Here is a 25,677-nt window from a genome sequence, read left to right on the forward strand (position 1 = left end):
AGATCTCGACCCGATAAGACATATGTTCATTTGACACTTTCGAAATACGCCCTGGTCACAACTTTATCATTGCGAACCGATCGACACCGGTCAGCGTACGGACATATGTTTCGAGCGGTCTAAAAACACAAATCTTACCGCCCAAAACAATCTACCGAATCGTACAAGCGCCACAATTTTCGACCACATGTACCAGTGTCGTGGGATTGGACGAAAAATAAAAAATAAAAAAAAGCGGACCCCACCGTGACGGGCAATCCATCGCGCGCCAAATGGACCATTTCCGTCTGAACCGGAGCTAACCGAACGGTGTCACCGAATAGGTGGAAGGTTTAATTTCGGGTGTATATTTGTATACGCTATTATGATTTATGCACTTATTGAGGTTGCTGAGAAACACTCGTGTGACAAAGGATGCAACGAATGGGACCGATGGTTCACCGTGCTGCTGGACCGTAATTAACGCTGTTTGGTGGTTGAGCAATCCAGTGGCTAAATTTTATCCCCTGGAGAGTATGGGGAGGATTACAAAAAATTGCTATCTTAGGAATGGCAGCAAGCTTGAGAAAAATATTCTCAATTTGTAATGTTAAAAACATATTATTTTTCCGATTGAAATATAACGTTTAATCTTAAAAACCATCAAAAAAATAATTAAACACATGTCATGTAATTAAGAAGGATAAATGAATGTCACTCTGTCTTAAACCGATGCAGTTTCATATTAATTTGCTCTCATTTGCTATGCAATGTGAGAATGAGTTTTGGAGCTGGAACAAACTGTTTAACAAAAAATAAAAAGATTTTTATTGAATGTTTTAAATAACCAATAAATAAAAAATGTTGTTCTGAACTAACTTTATAAAACTGTTACTAGGCCATAAATACTCGTTGCAAAATTAAGAAATCAACCTACGGAAATCCATTGGCTCAAAAGTTCTGAGCCATTTCGGGTGGACAATTTCATCATCCATCCAACGTTTTGGACGTACGCCGCAACGTTTACACAAGCGCAGACAGCCGGACCGCAAAGCCATATTGCTGTTGCACTGCACCTGAGAGATCGCGAGTGCCGAACGCCAAAAACACCTTCAGACCGTTGAACGAGCGGCACGAGAAGCAGACGGAAAAGAAGGCACAGACGAAATAGGGCTCGATCGTACGGGATCGTACGGGTACGGCGAGACCAAACACGTGAACACGCGCGAGAACGAACGCACGAGTGGCGGCGAGAAGGAGACGTACCGACCGTTAAAACAACAAGCGCACATGATACAATACAAAAAAAATCACTTTCGATCTCGTTCACCGTACGGTGGTTCGCGCATGCATCCCCCACACACATACACAAAAGGGAAAACCGGCTGGTTGAAGGAAAAAAGCTCGATCAGCTGCCTGGTGGTGGGGTCAGCGATCGTGGGCCGCGAACCACCGATCCCTTCTCTCGGTTGGGAGTAAATGCAGGAACTCACCCTTAAGCTCAAACGGCTCTGTTTTCTTTCTCCCTTTCGCTTACCACGTGCTGAGCTACTTCCTAACGGCATCCCTTCCATATGGTTGCGCTTTAACCGATCGAAAGACTTCAATGAGCGCGAGCGTACGAAGCGACGAACCTGCTCCGCAAAGAACTCAACTAATCCGACCCAGATATCTCATTTTTTACACATGCGAAAAAAGCTCTCCCGTGAGTGGCATGTATGATTGAGTGGTAACGTAGGCTACTGCGATTAAATTGACGAAATTGTAATGTGTTTTCTGGTAGTTAAATTAAATTGTATCAGCAACATAGAAAAATACCAAAAATAGGTGATCTTCTGAAACTCTCAATTTAGTGAAATACTCATGAAAATTTCATTTCTCACATACGAAAATAAGCGACAAACCTTCCGTACCACTAAAAGTGATCTTGCACACTTTTTACATCTTTGCAATAATTTTTGTGCATCATGAAAAAAAAAACCGCCGATTGGCTTACTTTTTCGAATTCCCCGTTTCTACCGCATGGTTTTCTTCGCAGCAAGTCCGGGTCTGCCCGAGCCGGTCCGCCGGTTTCGGAGTGGGTGAAAGAAATTGAAAGATTACCGTTCCTTCAATACGCGCCACTCGGCTCGGTTAGCTTTCATTGCCCAGCGGACCGTCGGCGTGTGCGCACACGCATTGCTTCCCTTGAACAACAGCCAAAAACAGACACACGCACACCAGCTACTCCCTACTTCCATGCGCGATCAGCATAGATCGAGAAGCAAAAAAGCGAAAGCCCACCGCGAGTGTACGCGAACCTGTCGCGAGTATCCGCGATCGTGCGATCGTGCGAAACCCTGCGCGAAGGTGACTAGCGAGCGTTCGCGAATTATTTTGCGCAGTTCCACTCGATCCGTTCGTCCGAGCAGTGGTGTGGTGTCCTTCCTCTTCGCCCGTTCCGTCCCGGTACGGAAGTGGTGAATACGCGACCTCCGCGTGGAGTACGTTTTGTCCGTCCAGGTGGTTTGGCGAGTGTGATTTTAAAGTGTTCGCTGCGATCAGCTTTTTCCACCGCGCAGTGCGTGAATGTCGGTACAAGTGCGTAAGGTGCTCAAAGGTGCATCCGGGGAGCAGTGACAACAATAGAGGGCGGAAACGCGTTCACAAATTTTTTGGTGCCCAGGAAAGCGGGAGACGTGCGTCCGCGCACGCAGAAGAAAGAAAACACAACCCCTCGAAGTGACGAATAGAATTTTCTCTTCCGTGAAAGGAAAAGCTTTTGTGCAGTTGGTTTTTGAAGCAAAAAAAAAAGGCAAATCCACCGCAACCAACATGGCCATAGACTGGCGAAATCGTGTGAACATATTATCCCTCGGGATGCTGCTGGTGGTTGCCCTGGCGGCGGAAGGCGTTCGCGTACAGCAACACACGTCCAGAAGATTCAAAGGTGAGCTCCCTGCCCTGTGACCAGAAGCTGGTGTGAATTTCTGAAAATGAGTGTTTGTTATTCATGTGTGTATGTGTGTGTGTGTGTATGTGCGATAGAGTGTACTGTTTCCGGCACACAAATAAGTAACGCTCCAACAGTGTGTGATGATAAAATGTGGCACCTTCATTCTTGCCCCCCGGGGAAAGGTCACTAGTCAGCGGGAGCCGTCCGGAGCTTAAAGTAGTCACCCGAAAGTTCAGTACCAGTGCAAACCGAACCTAACGCTATGCAAAAGGTTCGGCGCATGCAGGTCGTGCAAGTCTAAGGGACCCCCAAGTGTACAGTACGAAACACAGAACGCAAAAAGGCTCGCGACTGTTCCGTGCTTATGCAATTTTCAAGCCAAGCAGTTCGCAGGCCCTACCGTCCACCACCTGCCGGCGGGACCTCGCAGCCGAGTCGGGACGGGTACGGGAGCATAAAAATGTGGGTTATGTGTGTCCCATTAGCGCCCCGGTTGCAACGGTGCAGACGCGGTGCTGTTTTTGTTTGGTTATTTCTTTTTACTTCTTTCCTGTCCGCTTTATCTCGCGACCCAATAAAATCGGCCTCGTGTTCGTACGTACCTAGGCATACACACACAGAGGGTACCGGGGTTTTGCGGATCCACGATCGTTGCATTCTGTGCGCAATTAAAGGGGTGCCCACACTAACCACCCGCGAGCCACACAGTAACACCCAGGTCCGGGTGTCTTTGGTGCGACCGTACGTCCCGCTGTTTGTTCCTTGCAGCGATTTCTATGTTCTGTATCTCCTTCCTTTGCATCTGGAAGCAATGCAGCAGGCGTTTCGGTAAACTACCTTGCTACACGGTGCTGAACACACCGAAAGAACGAAACCCCGTAAGGTCACACCATATCTGGACTATGTTCGGTTGTTTTGTATTTCTTTTTGTGTTTTGCTTTAGCATCGAATCAAGGTGTAGTCACCGGAACTGATGCAGAAGAGGCAGGAGCTGCACCCTCTGCAGCTCTGTATGCGTTTTTTCTTTTCGGTTTTTGTTCTGCTAGCAAACCGTGAATCGAGCGTACTAAATTGCTGACATTAAATTTGCTGGACAACTTTATCGAGCTAAACGAGCCCCGAAGGAGACAGAAATGGTGAGGTTATTCGGGAAATGCCTTTGGTTTTTGAGTATGGCAAAAGAACGATGACAAAATGCTGATCATTGCTGTAAAATGGGTATAAATTTTAAAGGAACATTTATTTTAGAAAAAATAGGTTTTTACAGAGCATCTTCAGCAAATTTGTGTTGTAAAATATCATTACCCCAATATGGTTTACAAAAAATGTCAACCTTAAATTCTTGATATATGTTACTAAAATATGTAACTACAACACGGGGTAATCCCCTGAACCAAAACTTGAAGAGAATGCATGTGTATCAGGGATAGGAAAGCATTATGACATAACTTTTTAAGAAATGTCAGATTCTACATGAAATTTTACAGGAATGATAAATCATTATCATAGGGATTCAGATTAATTTATTTAGTTTTGAAAATGTTTTAAGATCCAGACATCCCGTTCAGATTCACCCAACACAACACTTATCCTCAATCAGCATCATTGCTCATGATTCCAAACTCGATGCTACGAAATGTTGTGTTCCCTGCTAAACTCACATACTCATATGCTATGTCCAAACAACTTCAACGCTTCAGCGAAACGAAAGTGCCCGTACACTGATGTTCTTGTTTACCATCCACTGCATAAAGCGCTAGAGTGTAAATGAACTTTGTCGAAAACAACATTGGCCATCTCTCGTGCGTGGCAAAGGGATCCATTTAGAAATTTCTATCCAACCAACCAAGCTTGCTTTTCGATTTTATTCGGTCACAAAATCATCAACTCTCCCACCAAAAAAAAATAAAAAACACAGAATGTGTAACGATGCTGGTAACGGACAGTGGAACGAGAAAGCTTTTCCACTCGTTCGGGAAAAACAACTTCATAATTTTCGGCGAAAATGTGGTCGTTTTTGGAGCTTGTTTGGAGATTGTGTTATGAGATACGTGTGTCGCTAGTAAAACGTTGCGATCCAGAAAAGCACTGGTTCGAAAAGTAAAATCAATAATTGTGAGATAATTTCATCGCAAATGTTTCCCTTCTTCGCTAGATCAATATTTTCGTGTGTATGCCCAATTAAATCGACCGTTCCGTTTGGGTAAACATCAGCTAGATCGCAAAACTTCACCGTTGTTTGTAATGCGATAAGGTTGACATTCGTTCAACGAAAACTTTACTGCCTCCAATATGTAACTGTTTTTTTAGGAAATTATTTCAACTCCCTTGTAAAACCATGCCACACGGCCCAATTGACACCAGCCCACGGGACTGAAAGTGTTGAACAAAGAGGGGGTAAGAGGATGCGCTGCCGGTAGGGAGGGGGACGCGTCATTTCACTTTCGTTTTCCTTTTCCGAACGATTCGGTACAAGTGATTTTCAACCAGACCGATCAACAATTATAGACGAAGGAACAAATTGTTTGCGCGTTCGGCCTGTCATTTTCGGTCCATTGATGGAGAGCACAGTGAACAATACATCGAATGGGAGGGTTTGTTGTTTTTTTTCTCCTCTCGTTTGCTGTATTTACGTTACGTTTCATTCGGTCCGTGTGCTCCACCCGGTCGGTACCACCATTAGCATTCCGGTCCCATCGTCTATTTAAACGCCTGTATACATCGTACGTGTGACAGATGTTACATCGAGTGTTTTCTGTTCGATCGATCTCCACTTTCGGAACGGAACGGAGGTTTTTGAACTTCCGCGGTCGCGACGTTGCGCCGGTCTCAGCGATACCCGTGAAATGTGCAATGTTTATTCTGCCGCAAAATGCGTACGCGTACATATTTTGCTTTTCGACAGCTAACAAACGTGTAGCGAATGTCAAGCGCGGTTCGTTCGAGGCCTGGACCGACAACCGGTAGCGCTGGGGCTTCTTCTATTGTCGCCCGATACCACCAACAGCGCGTCCATAACTTGCCGACCTGTACAGATTTATCGATCAACAGGCACTTTCATGGCGAGCGAGAGCAAACAAAAGCAGCACGAGAACCGGCGGCAAAAGCATACCGAAGGAAATACAGTTGTTCATTTCTTGGCTCGCTTTTTTTAAACTCCCACCGGGCGGATAAGTTGTTGGAGCATGTTGAGTTGAGCGAAGGGAAAAAAAAGAACTGTGCACCAACTGCACAGAAAGTCCTGTCCCTCCACGGAAGCGAATACAGCTTGTGGGGCAAAAAATAAAATAAAGTAAAAACCCTCACCGGACGTGGCAGTGCAAGAAAAATGACAAACTTTATTAATCCATTTGTTTCCATCCTGCCGGTTGCTTGGGTGGTCCACCGTATCGGTCCTTGGCAGACGGTCAATTCACTTACCCGTGCAAGCGTACCGGTTTGGCTAACAAATGAAGACATTATGGGAGTATTTTCCTGCACTTCATTGCGCCCTTTTGGTGCTCCACGTGCAATTACGATGAGAGTGCCAGTTTTTCCTCTTAAGCAAGCAAGTAGAAAAAGCGGATGGTTGGTTCTTTTTCTGATGGTGGTGTACTAAAACAACTTCTACTCTTTCTTGTAATGAGCTTTCCTACCCTTGCATTCGAAGAGAGAAAAAAAAGAGCAGCACTACTGACCGCTGAATGTAATAGAGAATTGGCCACGAAATGTGTCCAGCGAAGCGATTAGAACTTCGCTTAAAGTGTTACTTCACGGCACACTGGTGGGCACTCGGTTGCAGCCATAATTTTACGACGCTTTAACGTTTTTTTCCAACCTTGCTGGCTTCCTTCTCAACACGCCAGGTTTATGGCCGAGTGAACGATCTTGAAAGCCAACTGAAAACAAACGCTAAACCGTACGGTAATGTATCGACTCGTTCGATCCCACAGAGGAGGGTAGTATGGGCATACCTAACGTAAGCAGCAGCCACAGCCACAACAACAAAAACCAACCCTATCGAACAATCGAAAGGCGTCCACGATTGAGCTTTAAGCTTAAATAGGCAGCAGCAGCAGCAGCAGCCGCTGGTGCTACGCCACAATTATACGCCATATAATAAAATAATAAAATGTCGTGACATAGAACGCCTTCGAGTGCCCACTCCTCGTCGACGGTTACGGTTTATTTTTTATTGATCCGTTTCCGAGCCAGCATCTTGGTGGCAGTGGCCACACGATCCACGGTTTGACATCTGGCAAAAAGTGTTTCGTACTCCGGTGAGTCCGGTAGTCGTCCACCACCAACCGCATGACCTCACGTTTGCTTGTAGCTCATTTGTTATGGATACCACTACGGTCGGTTAGCTAAAGGACCCCCTTAAGATTCCTCACCATCTGGACGGTCTTAGAAAGGGATCAGAATTGGCGTTTCCGAGCTTGAGAATTCTCGCCTGTCAACAGGTAGCGGCCACAAATAGCGGCTTCGACTGACTGCTCCGGGTGCAATCAGCGATACCATGGATTAGTGGTGAGATTACACAGCTAACAGCGACCTATTGCCACAACGGAGCACGTCCCCGGCGGTACCATATCGGTACCTTAACCGCCGTCGCCTAACACACGACCACCGGACCGTGAGCAACATGGCAAGCGTGCATGCCACCGTGGGAGAACCGTCTCAGAACACCTGGTGCAACATTAGCACAAGCTCCAATCACACCATTATTGCTCCAGATCAGGCTGTTGAATGTTGGAATCTGGGGCGACTCACGGCAAAAAGGAAATGGGACCACCGCACGCCAAAGTCGTCCGTCAAATGAGGTCCCGCGTTGCCGTCCAGCTCGTACGCCTTCCAGCTCGGATTGTAATTTAATTATTAAAAAACAATAATGCATAATCGTTTAATGCACCATCACGGAACTGTAAAGGCTGGAACGCCTTGTCGCTCTGGTGTCCAAGCATTATCCAACGACTAAGCGATTTATTGTATAACCCGTTCACTTCTTCACCGGCCAAGCTGATAGAGCCGCCGGTCAATTTATATGTCGTTAGGGGGATAGAAGCTTTCGGGGCCTCATTTGCTGCTGATGCGGTGGTCAATTTGCGAAAAGGGTCATAATAATTTGCATGATATGGGTCTATTGTTGGGCCCTCCACAGGAACGTACCGGGGCTAACGAGATGCAGGAGCACCTAATGAACGTAAAGGGTGTAGGAAATTGATCTACTTGAGAAAGGAGCTTTGTGGTGGCTCATAAATACTGCGAACCACGTCCCTATTTGTGGCACTAAACGGAAGGGAAATAGAATTTATATTATGATTATTCAACTTACAATTATTATAGCATGTTTTTAAGTTACAATAGAACTTTATTAAACTTCTTTTATTTTTTTGTGTATTTGCAGGTAACTTATCGCACTATTTGGAAGTTCATAAGTAAACTTAATAGTTCTGAGTGAGTTGTAATATTTACATAACTTCCGCAAAGTGGTACCTCAGCTATGGAGCTGCACCGTGCTTCCGACCGATGATAGTTTGTAAGATTTCCACTAAATCTACGACATAATCTCATTAAACGTTGCAATGCGATAAGCGTGAGCTCTTCAGCCATTTCCAACCATTCCATCCATTCTTTTTCTCTCTCGAGGAAATGCAAGCACGCACGCACACACATACACACAGAGACAAGGAAAACATTTTTCCCCCCTCGAGGGAAATCTCGATGCAAGCAAAAGCTCTTTCACCGCAGCGTTTCGTTTACGGACATTCCGGAAGGTTGAAATTCCATCCGCTGGCTCCATAATTGGAAGTCCGGAAGATCCCGTACGGCACTGGTTGCACCGAAACCCACAGCGCTGCACATCGTCAGCCAGAGCGTCAGCTGTTTCGAGTCGCACTCGCCTTCCACGGGTACGGACGAGCGTCATCATTTTCCCCAACCGTTCTGAGCCGACGTTCGAAACGCTTTCGTGGAATTTATCTCTAGCCTGCTGCGATGCAACGATGCTGGGAACGATGCGTTAAATATGACAGACGAACGGTTATAATTCTTGCGGGAAAGTGAAAAGCGATGGAAAATTGCTGGAAACATACCGACGTTTGCTACGAGGAAGCAATTTCTTTCGAAAGGCAAAATTTATTTCTTGTGATAAGAGTTATTGTAATGATGTCGTACGGAAAATCAGTAATCATTATGTTGTTGTATAATATTTTCGATTACATCACGTGAGGTAGTGCGAGATTGTTTGTGATGTCGTACTCATTAGTTGGACATTCTGTTAAACATGAAAAGTGCACTAAAAATGTTTAAAATTTCTCATCTTTTCTAAAAGTTTGCATTGCAAAAGAAAGTGTGTATGCGAATGAACAGCACATCAGCTTTAAATTCCACACACGCCGTCACTGAAATTGACGCAAAAGCTAAGCCCCAATTTAAACGGACAGCATGCGTGGCTACGTGTACGTATGAATGATCACTAGTCCACCACACTGCAACCATTTATCAACAAACAACACTGCTGTTGATTTTTACCTATTAGTCACGCCATAATTTGTTGATCTCTCACAAACACAGCACGAGCCCGTACGGCACGGGCGCAGCTTCTCCTTCACCGTTAGCAAAACTCTTTCGCCTGCTAAGTTTATTGCTTTCGTTTCAAATCAGCTCATGAATATGCATATCGGATGACACCGGTTCGTCCATACGGAAACCGGGCAAACGGAGCATTATTTACCCATTTTTTTGTTCAAGTCAGTTTAAGCGGCAAAGATCACGCTTTATTGAGTGTGTGTGTGTGTGTGTTTTCCGTTTTCCCCACACACCTGACTGAGCACGATGATCAAGATGTGCTTTTCCTTTTCGCATCGATCGACACTAATGAGGATACAATCAATAGCGCTTTAATGAGCTTGCATAAAACAAATACCGGACCGGGGTAAGAATGGGAAACAGTAACGGCAGCATGCCGGAAGATGCTAAAAAGTTTAACTTATTAACGCCCCATGCTGCTCGTACTGTTTTGCTGATGATCATCAATAATAAAAAAAAAAAACAGTTTTTCTCCTCAGCGCAGCACATTCAGTTTTCTCTTCGGTCTCACTTTCTCTCCTCTGCCCAAAAATTCGTACCCTCTAGTTACATCTACCCAATAAAAATCAATTCGTATAGATTCGATTCCATCAATAACGGTGCTTTACACCAAGCAACAACCCCAATGCAGAGGCTAAATATAAAAGCTTTTCTTCTCAGCCAAGTAAAAACATTGTCTGCGTCGTGTGCCTCTAAACCACAAACACTTTTTTGTTTAATCAAAAATAAATATTCCCTTGTGCACGCTTTAACGCCATCCCAAATAAAATAAGATAAATAAGTTAATCAGCTCACCATCCTCCACTAATCCTCCATTACTCACTCCTCAATATTGTGTATTGATGCTGGTTCTGTGCTCCCGTCTGGTACAAGCCTTTCCGAAAAACAGGTTCCCAAGGCAGAACCGGACATCAAACATCAAAATATGGAACACAGACCACAGCAAAACCAGCCAAAACGTTAATTGTGTCAGTGGGACTTCTCGCATTCCCGGTTCGCTGTGACGCCCGTCGTGTCGATGTAGTTCGCCTACTTTTGGAGCTAACCACCGTCAGGCTGACATTTGACGGTAGCGTTTGGAATTTATTTCAATCGGACATTCTGGTGTGTCCACCAGCGTCATTGCGTTAGGTCAGGTTTACCCGTTTTTTCGTCGATTTTTCTGGTTATTCTACCTACACGCCTTACGAAATGCGTCAACGTTGGTTCAGCTTAGTTTGAACGTTCTGGTGGAATGGAACCACAAAATGGGAAACAAAACAACCCGAAAAAGTCTATTTCTCGCGTCAAAAACACCATCGTGACTCGGAAGAGTCGTGACAGATTGAAGTGAATATCATGACAGAATTGTACGGCGCTTTTTTCTCCCTCCTTTCTTCCCACTCAGCTAAACTCATCGTAGTGTCAGACAGGTGTCAAGTTCTAACTGCACGAAGCGCGGGAACAACAACACGTTGCGTGGTTTTCCCCCAAATGCGCCACGTTGTGTAGCAATCTGTTTCTCTTGTTTTAAACATTCTCAATGCTGAAAAGCTCTGTGGGTCGCCGTCGAAACCGGAACCTGGACCCTGCATGACCCGGTTTAACTGTACGGATACGCTGTCGTTGAGCTTGACCGGTTTCTACAGTGCGGTAGAAATGCAAAATCTCTCTCCGTAGTGATTTGATTGTACGTATCCTGTAGTACTACTACGGTCAAGAATCGGAACGTTGGAAATAACTGGTTGCACTTGGAAGTTGGAAGTCCATACATTGTACTACAATGTAGCGCATTGTCTACCGTTGTCAGATCAGCAATAAATAAAGGCGTGGATATTAGAATGATATAGTACTGGGGAAGTTGTCATTGGAATGCGCTTGCTGTGGAGGTGCGCACTAGATGTACTCACTTCGACCAGTCTTTAGTGTTAACACCCAATTAGCCTTCGACAAGTTTAACATGGCCCACCTCGAGCTCGAAGGCTAGCAAATCATAACTGGAGCGTACGGGCTGATTGCTTAATGTCTTGCCTTTGCTGATTAAGTCATCTCCTCCAATTGTTTCGAGCGGACAATCGCAACCACCATAAAGCAGTACCCTACACATGCTCCTTCTGCTTTCTTCAGCGGTGTCCAAAAAAGACCTCACCACCATTTCCTTGGGGCTATGATTTTCGCTAGTCACCGGGACGAAGATTTTGACCTGGCACGGTATGTTCAACACTTTTCTAGGCCAACCAATTTATGCTGCATTCCTCTTGCTGCCTTCCTCTTGCATGCTACTAAACCCTACCGACCGTTCGAAGGCTGCCTAGCCACACGGTGTCCAGCGTGTACCGGTACAACTGGCGTTCGACAATACGTACGAAATGAAGGCAAAAACAAAATACATACAACCCCCAAACCGGCACGCAAAACAAATTGGCAGTGTTGTTTTCCTTGCGGGGAAACCAGTTTCCCTGCACATTGAACGGTCATTAAAAAGTAGCTCCAGTTTTTATCATTCCCGATGTGAGTTTCTTTATCTTTATTTATCGCGTACCGAAATTTTAACTTCCTTTTTTGGGAGGAATATATGAATAGGTATTGAGATTGACGTTGAGATTCATACAATAGCTGGGTTGGAAGCTCATTACTTTAAAACAATTTAAGTTTTTACAATCACTCACCGCTAGTCAGCGATTCCAGATATTGGGAGAAACGAATATAAAGTCGCTTAATTGATACCCCCCCCCCCCCCCCCCCCCCCTTCCCCCAAGGACAAGGAGATTGGAAAGAAGACAATACCGCTCGTTAGTTCCATTTTTCGCCTATTTTTATTGGATTACGCTCGTCGCCGTAAAACATGCACTCAGAAGGAAAGGAAAAATGGCAAACGTGAAACTTGGCACTCCGGTTCCGCATCGGTTCCTGATTTCTGTTCCACTGCTACGCCATTCCCGACGCTCAAACTAGATCCCTTCGAAACACTCCAAGGGGTCTCGGGGCTGATGTAGCTAGAAACAACTGGTGCATTGATGGCAATATCCGGCCCGGTCGAAACTATGCATGACGGTCGACCACCAACAGCGATGGCTGGAGCCCACTATCAACCACGATCGTTAATTGACCACATCCGACGCATATTTGCCTACACTGTGTCACTATGTGGAACGAAAGTGAGCCACTAATCAATGCACGAAGCAGTCAATTTCATTTGAAATTAATGGTTACAAGCTTAAAAGCAGTTTGCAATATGGGAAAATTAATCTAAATAATGGAAAGATTTTCATAATACAGCTGGAATAAATCGATTAGACAAAATTTTAAGCATTTCTCATTGCTGTAAATTTCAACGAAAATCTAATAACAACACCACACTCCAACAAAGTTATTAAAGAAAAAGACAATGATTATGTCTTAATAGGTAATAGGTAACATTTTAACGCATTTTTTTCTACAAATCGAATAGAAATATCGCAACGCATCTGCCATTAAATATGCATCAACAGTTTCGGCGACGGTCTGTTTTCCACCACTGTTCCGTCGCACACTGTTGTTCCATGCGCCAAAACATATTAAACTTGGCCGTTACGGTCATTTAAATTGCTGAAATTGTGCATGATTGAGTCGTCCGGCAGCCTTCGTTTGCCATTTGATGTTGTAAAGTTTGCATCCAACTAACACCTAACAATTATGTCGCATTACCGAAAAGACATTAAGAACGTTTACAGCGCAAAACCCCCCTCATTTAGTTCTGTGCGGTGGATTTGAAATGTCTTCGCGTGTTTAAGTCACCCCAGGGCACGTAATAACGCGCGAAGAGAGCAGAAAACTGAAGCAAAATCAGCGAATCATTAGCCAATACGGTGAGACTGGGCGTAATGAATTTCTCTTCGGCTCGGTAACGTTTAATTGCTCTTAACACCGGCCCACCCCATTAGTGCGCGGTACAAATCGGTCACTCGGCTAGTGCAGCTGCAATCACCGAAATCTTCAATCATAACTCATCACTCCCGTTTTTTCGTGCGATCGGCTAAGAGGCTTTAAATCGTGCTCGATTTGCATAACTTGCTCCGAGCTCCGAGTGGAGCCATACATTTCCCGTGCCAACCGCATTAGCGCGAGACACGGAACTTGAGCATAAATCGATTAAAGTTGATTACTGCTCCGTAGCTCAAAGGTAGCTCAAAAACCGTTTTCTCCTGCTGAAACAGGGCCAAATTAACGCGATTTTATTGGTTTTATGGTGTGAAATTTACGAACCATTCACAGCGCACGGTCGCTCCATTCCTCCATCACCTTTAATATGTGCAACCGAACATTCGTATGATTAGCTCGGGTTCTCATCCCACTGGCTGGAAACGGAATGCAAAGCAGCTTAATGGGATTTTTTTTCCTGCAGGAACGAAGGTGTTATGAAATATTTCACCTGCCTGTTTTTTTTTCGAAATGCTTCATAATGCCCATAAAAAGACGCCAAGTTCCTATCGTTTATTGCATGCTGACAGTAAGAACTCCACTCCAATCGTGTACCGGCGGCACTGCATTGCGGGGCGGTGTACTTTTATTTGAACTTTACCCACCGTCACATGGCTAATGCTTAACGTTTACGATTAAATCCAATCTAACGTACGCTCCATGGATCGCGTGCTCCGAGCGAGTTTGAATGCGGTGTGCCCTCTTGGCACTGGCTGGCACGAGAGCCCGTTTTACTGTCTGGCCACCGAAACCCAGGAAAGGTACACCCTTTGGCCCTTTGCGGTTAGCTGTGCTATTGATACGTTTCGCACTATCTGTCCGGTTACAGCGGTTACTTAATCGTGGAGCTCGAACGAACCAGGACACTCACTGGCGAGAAGCCTCGCGTGGGACAACTTTCACGCTCCGGCAGTCGCTTTGTTTGCCGCGTTGTTCAGTGCAACCTTGAACCAGATTCGGGCCGCCTGGCCATTTCTGTCCGTCGGACAGTTAACTTCACCCGTCGGTAATCAACCTCCAATCCATTCGGGCACCTCGGGGATATCGAAAGCGATCCAACAACAAAATAACATACCGATTGCTACATTCCTTCCCATGCAGTGATTGCACCATGCGGCACTTCACAGCATCTGACGACCTCCTAGAACGAACCCCAACAGGTTGTTCGATTGTCAATCGGTGAAATCAAGGAAATTCCGTTCGTTGTTCCCTTGAGCAGAACACGGATCTTGATTCGATCGATTTTCCAAAACAAGATCTCCAGTACATCCCCCACACACACGCTGGCATTAAAGAACGGCAAATAGTTCCTGCAAAAAAACAAACCGACAGCTTCTAACAGACCCGCTGTCGTGTCCTCGAAAGGCCACCATGCATGCTCCTGGGAATTCCTGCCCCGAACCAGCTCGGAGGTTGTGGAATGTGCTGGGTCGTATGTGCCTGCAGGGATTCGGTTTCCTTAACGGTTCGCACCGTGTCACCATCCAGCGCAACCGGTTGCACAATCTAATTTAAATTCAATAACTATTTCGCAATGGCTGCGAAACAAGCTGCCGGCCCCGGCACCGTCCCTTCCACGTTCCAGTGCAACCTTTGGTTTGCTAGCTACAGTTGTTTGTTTGTTCGGCAACATGAGTTCACCTTTTGGGGTGAGCAAAGCGTTTTGTACGCGAAAAGAGCAACAAGACGAAAAAAAAACACACAGCCGATCACATTGTGAACGATCTGGCGATCGAATTACTTTCGGGAGAAGGCTAACACAAAACAAAAAACATAATAAACCTCTGCAGCAGTGTTTTTCGTGTTTTGAGTTTGTTTGTTTGAACTCGCATCGTACAGTGCGATCATCGACAAAATTTGGGCAATTATTGTGAATGGGGTGAAGATCGCTCACGACAGCAATGACGAAAAATTTGCACTGCAAGCAAATTAAATTCTTAAAGACCTTTTCGGTTGACTATTTCTTGGCGATCCACACCTTTTTTGTGTGTGACCATTCTGCTGATATTTATCATTAAGTTGCTTTGTGCGCAAGAATGCAAACACAGTTCCTTGAAAAGTCACGATTTAAAAACATTCTGGTTGGAAAAGAAACAATGACCATATATTCACGCCGCTTTCGAGAACTTCGAGTGCGGAAATATAAATCAAAAGTCACACCGACCGTAGCAGTCTCGCAATAATAATCATCCTCAAGGACGGCTTTAGTTTCTGCTAATTTTAATATCGCTCCCACACAAACATGTGGCTCCAGCTCCCTAAAAGCAATTCGTAGCTCAAGGATGTTTTGATAAAGCTATTCGCCATCTTACATTCGAGTAGCGTGAAATTGTAGCAAAGCTTCCCATTGCCAGACGCGACTGCCACAGTATTTCATCGTTAGTACAAAAATTACCGAACAGAAGCTGAAGATCGTTAAAAGGGCAGTTTGATAATCCCACGCGCGAACACGTACCGCAGCACGGAACAGAACGAATGTGCACGCTGTTCTTGCACCTCTCCGAAGCTCATTTCACTCACATTGAGTTTATTTAAATGATGATTATTACGATTATTACATAGACAAGCTGTAGAACCAGCTGCCCGCGTCTGTTCGAGACGTCGTTTACCGTGAGCACGCGAAACGCATACACGTCAGTAGTGCCCGGTCAGTAGCGGTGGTGGATTAAAGCACGCTTGTCTACCCTCCCAGTTTAGCTGCATAATCACCATTATGGTAGAATTTGCACGTCCATTTTCCAGCCCACTGCAGTGTACGGACCGTGAATGTTGACCATGAGTGTGAGGTACAGGGGTGAGGCACAGACGGGAGCATAAATATTTATTAATGCAACTAGCCGCAATCGTGCGTTGGGTATCCGCTAAGCTCAACACATTCTAAACGTCTAACGCACGGGGTACCGATTGGCCTAGGTTAGGGAATCGGAAGGTTAATTGCCGGGTCCGTGCTCAACCTCAACACTGTAGCACCACGTGGATGGGTGGCTGGTCGGTTGGTCCAGCATCTAGCAACACCCCAGCAAGACAGATTGCGGAACTGATGGCGAGTTCGTGGGCTGCTAATGGGCGCACATGAAACTTTCGATCGAGTTTTGGTTAAATAATTTCACTAATAGTCCCCACCGGTAATGCTCCAGTTTATGAAGCAGCGGAACGATTACGCTAACGGTTGTCCCACTGACATCGAGGTCAGTCACATCCCGACTCCCACACGACACTCCCGACTCCCGACTTGTGATGACGAGTTGTTGATGGCAAATGTCGGCTGAGTGATAGCATCTAAGCACACTTTGGAAGTACTTTGGAAGCTATCACGCCATCAATCTGTAGACAACCACCCACGAGTAGCTTGAACGCAACTTGCGCTAAACTTCCCGCACCAGAATTTCCACAAATCGGGTCAAACCAAAGCCCAAACGTAACGTGCCTCGGGCCATACGGTGCGAGTACTACGTACATTGCAACTCGTACTCGACTCGCCCGTGGATCTCGTGTCATTGATCTGGGGGGGTTTGTGTGGGTAAATGCGCAGGTGACGTTGTAAAATCTAACTCTGAACCACTTTCCCCCCTGCGATACGGCCATCACCACGCACTAGCGGGCGGCATTTGTTTGGTGGTCGCTACAAACCACCGATTGCCGAGTTGCGCTGCCATAGAAGGAGAATGCTAGTGTGTGTGTGGACCTTTCCGCTATCCTTCGCCCGTGGGCGAATAAATTTATTGCACACGATTTCAACCGATCGTGAATGGAATTGGTGTGTTAGCGGTGAAAAATGCGCCATACGCCGGACGTTGGTGTGACAGATTTAAGGTTCTTCGAACTCGAGTATGGTGATTGTGCCTAGAATCTATGGCTTAATACTCACTGTGCACGAGAGGACTTCATTGCTATGCTTGATTGAAAAAAAAGCTTTTGCAGGGATGTTCCTCAAATCTGATGCTTCTAGTATCACCCAACACGCAACACTATTCGGGCAGTTCATTGTCAATTGTCCAGATTAAGAGCTTCCGAAACCTCACAGGAATTCAACCCAACAATGAACGGTTGCCAATGGTTGTGACATAACCAAACTTACGGTCCATTGAGTCACTACACCATCGGTGAAGCTTGCCTCGACAAAGAACACTTTCGCTTTCCACGTCGTCTCGTACACCCTGTTCCATACACATGATGGAGTCATCAGTGCGACACACCGTACCAATGCTGCGCTTGTTGGGAACTCATCGAGCGGAACTGACCGAATTTTTGCAGCTACCAGCAGCCGCAACGAATCTGTATCGATTCGTGTCTCCCGTCGTTTTGAGCCTCATTGCACGCTCACTCGGCTGATGCTTGTTGATGGTTGGAACTGCCGTTGCCTAAAAATTCTCCACTCCAAATCAAACTTCCCATTTTTTGTTTATTCTCACCACGAAATCAAACATTTTCTTTAATATTTTTCCTATGATTTTTCCCCTCTTTCCAGGTATGTAAGGACCGACCGGAACTTTTAACTGGAATTACACCCCAACAGTACATGAGTTCTCGCTTGTTCGTAGGGGTGAGTTTACCGTAAACAAAAACCCCTCCCCAAACATACTGCCCGAATTTGTTTCCAACAAACTTCAACGTAACTGCCAGCGGTACTTTCGCTCTTTTTGGGAGGATTTTTGTTTGTCTGAGTGCGGGAGTGACACAAAATTTCAATCAAAACTTTTTTATTTCTACCTACACTCACGGATGTCTGGTATGTTTTCCTTTGCAAAATGGGGACAATTTTCACTCGCTCCTTTGCTCCATTGGCAATTTGTCGGTTTTTGGATGAAGTTTGCTAGACGTACAATGGAAAGGACTTTTGAACCAGTTGGAAACATAAAATTGCAACGCATGCTGTGTGATATAATTTTGCGAAAAATTCCACTCCAAAAACAAAGCGGGGCCCCGTTTTTGGTGCGGCAATAAAGAATCAACTTTCCTGCGGCAAAGAATACCTGTTCGACGTTCAAATTACTCCACCAAATTGGAGCACCATTCAGTCGCCCGAAATCCTTCGACTTCAATCTCACCATTTACCAAAAAGGCCAAAACTGGCCCCCACAATCAGACAAGGTTTCGCCCGCCTGCAATGCACACGACTGCAATGCAACTGCTAACGCTTTCCGTTACCACTTTCCACCGGTTCGGCTTTACCGCTGCACAATTTCGAAAGTAGCCTTTTTTCGGTTATGAACCGGTGAGACATGTCCGTATGTCCATCGATTGGCAAGGACACACGCGCGCGCTCGAGAGCGAATGAGAGAGATGGCCAGTACCGAGGCAGCATGATGATTTCGAACTGAAAGTTTGAGATTCGAAGGGATTGCAGGCCGCCGATCGTCAGAACAAACCGCGTATATCAACCAACCCGCCGAAGGGTCAACGAAATCATCGGCACCGGTGTTTGCGTAACAATTGCGCAACTAAATGAGTGCAAATTTTTACACCATAACGTGCTCCGTCTCTCCGGTGATTTTACCGTTTGCCGCCACGTGGTCACGTTTCGGTCAGGTCGGACACGCTTTGATGTGGGGAAGTTCAAAAGGGAGCACGGACGGTGGAAAGGAAGTGGTAGGAGCAGGGTGAAGAAAAGCAGCACGCCACGATGTTGAATGTAGGACATGAAGTTGCTGAGAGACGCTTTATAACAGCGCCAACTTCATTAGTGAGTTCAATACCTTTTTCGGCCAATCACGGAACCGGGTGACCGTATTCTTCACGGGAGACTACCAAACAATATTGAGCATAATAGCAGGTCTTCGTTCTACTGCTTCTCGGGGCCGTGTTCGAAATGCCAAATGATCATGCAAGAAAAGTTGCCAACTAAGCCCGGGGAAAGCATGCTCTGCTACCATTCTTCCGGTCATTACCAGCAACCAGAACCGAACGCTACAACAGAAACCGGCTAATGAGCGGCACAACCTACACACCGCCACCAATAATGTCACGAGATGACGCGGAACCGCCGGCAGAAAAGAAAACTTTCACTTTTTCCCACCAACACAAAAGCCCATGGCTGCAGACTGTTTAAAATACGACCGATTACATCATTTGCTCTGCACCGAATGCTAGAGCGGTAAGCATCTCTATAAAATGCCTGGCATAAAATGTACCGAAATTGAATCACCGCACCGAAGAGGTGCGTTTTCTTCGTTCCGGACGGTTGCTATAAACTTTACGCCTCTTCCGCACAACCGTGCCAGCTTCCTGGGGAGTGGAAAACTTTTCTCCCCCCCAGCAACATCCCCCACATTCCAACATTGGCCAGAAATTCGGTTGCCTCCAAATCGGCATCATCATCAACCATTAGTATCGCATCGTACGATCGTACAGAAGATCGGAATCGGTACGCTGGGTTGGAAGTTGCGAATCTCCGCAACACTTACGCGAGTCAATAAAGCTTTCTTCTCGACTGCACCGAATACGCCACATCGTCTGCATCACCCCCCCCTGGAACGGACGGACCGTGAAATCGCTTCGTTAGTGAATTTATTTAAAACAATGTTCAACCGCACACGGGTACGGAACGCATCGCCGATTCCGAATGCAGATCGTAAGATGTGCCCGAATAGGGGGTTTTTCTATGCATTCGGCCATGCCGGTGCCGGCTGAAGAAAGTGAGGGATGAAGTTAACAATTTTTCGCCACCCTCTGCCAGCACAGTCCTCAGCAGCGAAGAATGTGGAGAAGAATTTCGGGTGAAATTCGATTAAGTTTTCTCCATTTTTCCTACCAGCGGCACCACTATCGCCGTGGGAGTGGGTACACGGTTCAGGGGGCGGTAAAAAAGAGAACTTAATTAACCCACCAACGAACCGCAAAACGACCCGCTGTGTTTGCTGACAGGAACAGGGCGCCAGGCAAGGCGTAGCGTCGCACCGGTAACCGAACGTTTATTTATTATGCTGGTTTGAAATTCTACGAGTTTTTCTTTTCTGATTTTTTTTTTCTCGGAAATCTCGGAAATCATTTCCTACTCATAACACACATAACACGAGTGCTGCATAATTCATGTAAAAAAGTCACACTGCTATGCTTTGTTAATGATCCGGCAACATGATGAAATTGCATCATATTTCTCTTGCTCGGAACGCCGTTATCTAAAGGCACGAACCCCATATTTCATGGTGTTTTTAATGAAAGTCCAAATCAACGCACCCATTAACCATTAATGCACCCCGACAAGACGCATCGATCTGCTGCTCATGCTGGCAGAACACGAAAACAATCCCCGGGTGTGTGAATAATCCCTTATCCAGAAGCGATTAAAATTAACTCGTTTTAGCAAATTTTACGAAACGTCTTTTTAAAAGGACACTTTTGGTCCCCTCAAGCAGACACAGAGAGGAAAAAATCAACATTCCACAGCGGATAACTCAACACCTCCGTCCAGTAGCACACCGGACGGTGGACAAAATAAATTATATCTTACCGTGATCATGTGCCGAGGGTAAAACGGTTGCTAAATAGCTTTTTAATCGCTGTCAGCTACATAATGGAGACACTCGATTTATGGCCCCCAGGAGGTGCTCGTGAGTATGGACCTGTGGGTGAGAAAAATATGGTCCTTCGTTTTAAACGGTTTCTTTGGTGCGGTGGTGGCAGAACAGTAGCTCAATTCGATTAATGAGCTAAGCAGCAATCTGAGGTCTTCGAAGAACGGCTGGAGCAACCGGACAGATTGGCTAAATTTCTTACCAAACAGATCAAGTATCTGAAGTATCGCTCGATTTTTAGGTCAAACCCCGATTCCCAGACGTTCGTCCCCCATCCCGTGGCTTTCGTGTAATGTTTTCCTTTTCCGCCGGAAATGTTTCACACGCGGTATGAAGCACGCGAATTTAAGATCAAGCAGGCGAGGTTTCGATGAAGTACAAAGACACATAACCGCACGTAATAGCGAAGTAATTACTTCATTTCAACACCATCGGACAAAAGGTTTATGTGGCTGCGTTGGGAATGACTTCTAAAGGCCGTACAAAAAACACCGTCACCCTGACGGTCATTAAAGAACAGAGATGCAGAGCCGTATATTTCGTCCAAATGCATCGTGCGAGATGCAAAACGTTCGATAAGACTTTAAAATGTATTTGGCGCGATTGAGGCAAGTTTCTCCATCAAACGGTCCAGTTCTTTTACAGCGCCCCATCTGTCTCGCCCATCGGTAACACCTGGAATTGGGGTGTATGGCATTGAAAATAACGGATCCATTCGAGGCAACAAACACTGTGCGCCACTCTGCACACCCCGAAAACGAACACCGAACGGAAAGAAAAATGAAAGTACTTGATTTGTATGTTTCCACGGCTCGCGTTGATGGTCAATGGCTCCAAGCAAGCATCCAACCAGAAGGCGAAACAAACAAACAAAAAAATCTACCCCTCTGACAAACTGACACACTGCTTGTGCTTATGTGCAGCAACCAACCAACCTGAAGGCTAGTGACCGCAGCAAAAGCGCACTAAGCCCACAACAAGAACCAGCGCTCGGCAAATGCCCGGGGTCCATTAAAGCCACCAAATGGGCTGAAGAGATCGGAGAACCGGTTTTTATGGCTGAACTTCAGCGCCATATTCGTAGAATTAGTTCAGCACGACCCGGCACCTCCGCTAGGGACCTAATGTACCGTGCCGGAACGGAGGAACCGTTCGCAGCTCCGTTGAGTCCGTCCGTATGCTTTTAATTGGTACGTAATGTCCACTGCGAATTGGTGCGGATCATGATGATGATGATGATGATGATGGTGACGATGTCACCACACACAGTCACACCAATTGTCCCCATCCGATCGTGCCCGTTCAATCGTCTGTAACAACCTGATTCGAAGCGGAGATTCGAATTCTTCATTTTATCAATTAATTGGACAGAACGAATTGGGCGAATGCCCACCGCGTGGAACAATAGTGGAGTACGAGCTGTCCTGTGCGGATACTGTAAATTATCGACCACCCAATGCGGGAGGTGAGACCTCAATGCGACGGAAGAAATAAAAAAAAAACCACCCCAAAACCAACCATCACCCAGCTGGAGACAATTTCTAAATCCGGCATTCAGTGGCATTCAAACGGTTCATTTGACAAGAACAATCACCGCATCAACCGGACTCCGGTCCATTCACTCGCAACGTTAGCTTCGTGTGGTGAATTGTTTCCCTTTTTGGTGAATTGCTTCTGTGGTTAGTAATTATTGCAACCTTCCCAGCACAGTTCCGCTACACCTACTCTTAGCTCTTAAGTCTCTATCTCTAATCTACGATCAATATAATATAAATGCTACACAGGTGGCGTTTTTGGGAAGGTCTTTTCACTTCCTGTGCTTTGGTGCAAAAATATTTGCCAACGTAGCCTTCAACTCCGCCATCAGGCGCATTAAGGAACTCGGGTGGATACAGACTATCACCATCACCTTGAACCTAGCCGATGGAGTTCGTCTAGCTTGGCGAATTGGATAGAACAAAAAAACCTCCACACCTCAAGTGTGGTTTTGATTCGTACAATACGCAGAAATATCAGTCAACCGAAACGCCTTAAATCATGGAAAAAATAACGATTCGATCTGGTTTTTAACTTAACACAAACTACGGCACTTCGCGCTATAAAACTCAACAACCATTTCCGTCTTCTTGTCCATTTTCTGTGAGGCGTTTTTTTTTGTCGAGTTAAAGGTAATAAACCACTTCACCCCAAATTGAAAGGCCCTCGAAAGGAGCCTTAATAAATTACTCTTTTTGAGGTTCTACAACCTTTGCCGATGGATTGGAAGATGCATTCCATAAGCCTTTCTTTTTTATTCTCTCTCTCTCTCTCGGGACATCCAGAGGCTTGCCACGAAACCCTAATCAGCTGGCCCGAAACCCATCTCCAATCCAGCGTTTCCCAATTTATACCGCATCAGCACCTTGTTGCTGGCATAACTTACGGATTACCTTCTCTCTTTTCGCTTCCAAACATGACCCGGCAAAGTGCCAAACCCACCGAAAATGTGCCTTCCGGCTGGGCCTTCAACCTGGCCGTCGAAAGGCCTCTTTCTCTGTTTACATGCGTTATGTTTTATTTATGAGACGTAATTGGGTAACGATGTGCAGTCAAATCAATCGCTCTCCGTTGTCCGGTTTATTTTGTGTGTAACACCACACACTGAAGCCATCACGCTTGAAGGTGGCCAGTGGCCACAAGAAAAAGAAGGCACATTTTTTTTTGCGGAGTACTCTGTGTAGTACGCTTCCGCCGATCGGTAGTTTGATTTATTGCGCAATAGTTATGTCTCTATGAGCTGGTTAGTGGAGTGTTGTAAGAGAAGACAAGCAGGAACTGGCTGGAAACTGTATCATCCAGACATTGGGGACTACTACTACAAATGGAGCTAATATTATGCTGTCGATCAGTCATCGGATCAATGTATGCGCGGCGTAATGAGCAGGAGGTAACCTGCCAATCTTGGCGTGAGCGGGCAAAGTCGACAATGCGCACACTTGGATGGATCTCACGATGGGTTTTGTGACCAGGCCGGAGCCTTTATTTAGGTCAGATCGTACCAATATATGGTGTTTGTTTTGCAAGTGTGCAGCTAGCTGATGGCGCAACAGTGGTTCTTCTCACATGTTTCTCCACGGCCTGCTGCAACTCGCTGCTCGTCAATTTCTGTAACAATCTGTTTGATCGCTATTTCTCATTCCCTATCCAAGGCATCGAGGAAACTGCGACCTGATGGAATCATTCCATGCTGCCCCCGAACAGAAACACACCGACACACACTCACACAGCAGGAATTAATTTTATGACCAAAGTCAGTGCTTTTCGTCGGTGCCCCGGTGCTCTAGAGCTCTCAGCGGCATTGACATCGCTGGAGGGCCGCCGCTAGCGCGACTATCGTACACATGACGCTGTCCAACAGCTCCGGCTGCAGAGACCCATCTAATGCTGGTTTGCAAATAATTGGCAACAGGCAACGGTGAGAATTGATTGATTTTTATCGGTTTGCCCCCGCGGGTCGTGACCCTTGCCGGGCCTAACAATCATTGACCGGCCACCTGTGTCGGATAGGAGGGCGGCAACCCTCTGTACGACCCTTCACACATCCAGCCCCAGCGAGGTGTTTTGCGAAATCGATTTCGACTCATTATTTCCAACACCCTCCAGGGCAACCGGGGTGGGCTCTGGCACGGTTTAGCAGATCATTTCAAATGATCATGCCAAAATTGGGCTTGACGTACGTCAAACCTCCATTCGCGAATTCGCGACCCTTCGTGTTGGTTTGGCTTATGAGTGGTGCCGTAAGAAGCGGACCCATCCGGCCGTCAGTTCGATCATCACCTCGAATCACGAAGGTGCGCCCGGAGCGGTGCATCCGACACGGGTACGGGATACATCCCCAAATGCGGAATCGATCTCATTTTCGCACACTCTCGGTACATTGCGTAACCGGGCCCCGCGGGTACTGCACGCGGGACGCGAAAAAGGGAACGGTCGCTTTTCAGGCGAAAACTTTCACCGGAATCCAATCTGATCCGCGCTGAGCCCGTGGTTGTCCACGGCCATCATCTTTCACCCGGCGCAAGTAGAGCAAGGCCCAGGATCGATGGTTGGTAGCGGACGCGTGTTGCGAACCAGCGAACGGCGAAACAATTCCTTTTGCGGTTTAGTTTTGTTACTCAATTTAACCCCGTACCTATTAATTGTAGTACGGCGCGAATACGGCCGCTATTGTTTTAACATTATTCATCTCAATCTGTTCGGGGTGATTTTTTTTTCTTTTCGGGGTTTTTGTTTTGCAAAACTATAACTTCCCGTACGAATTCCCGCACCAATTCGTTGCAACTACCCAAGGGTTGGGCGAAAGGTTGTGTGTGTGTTTTTTGCGCATATTTTTAATTTTCGTTTTACTTTCACAAAATCAAATATGCAATGTAATTCGCTCACTCAAGCAAGTCCCAAATTTTGGGGTGTTGGGATTTTCTTTTATTCAGCGCTTATGTAAAGAAGGGCAGGTATTGAGCTAGCTTAGTATTTTCACTACCTTTCATTTACGCACAGCAAACCCCCACGACTTGATTCCGAAAGGGCAATATTTAGCGTTTCGGACCTGACATAAATATTGATGATAATAATTTAAAGAAAATGTATACATTTCCATCGCTTTCCTCCACGCTGGGTGATGTTATTTGTTCAATGTTCCAGCACTGGCCAAGCGCACGTGCGTGACTTCCGAAGCGAATTAATCATCATCTTCGACGTGCT

At 46.0% G+C, this 25,677-nt stretch overlaps 1 protein-coding gene across 2 annotated transcripts in view; it reads left to right on the top strand.

The window, feature by feature from the left end:
• The first annotated feature begins 2,793 nt into the window (after positions 1–2,793).
• The window catches only part of LOC128305385 (uncharacterized), a 77,057-nt gene continuing 54,173 nt past the window's right edge, over positions 2,794–25,677 (top strand). For both annotated transcript variants that reach the window (XM_053042792.1, XM_053042793.1), the window contains exon 1: positions 2,794–2,908. In XM_053042792.1, the coding sequence (XP_052898752.1) occupies positions 2,794–2,908 (115 nt within the window). The remainder of the gene's footprint in view (positions 2,909–25,677) is intronic.

Source organism: Anopheles moucheti, chromosome 3 (genome assembly GCF_943734755.1).
Source record: "Anopheles moucheti chromosome 3, idAnoMoucSN_F20_07, whole genome shotgun sequence".
NCBI classification, from domain to species: Eukaryota; Metazoa; Arthropoda; class Insecta; order Diptera; family Culicidae; genus Anopheles; species Anopheles moucheti.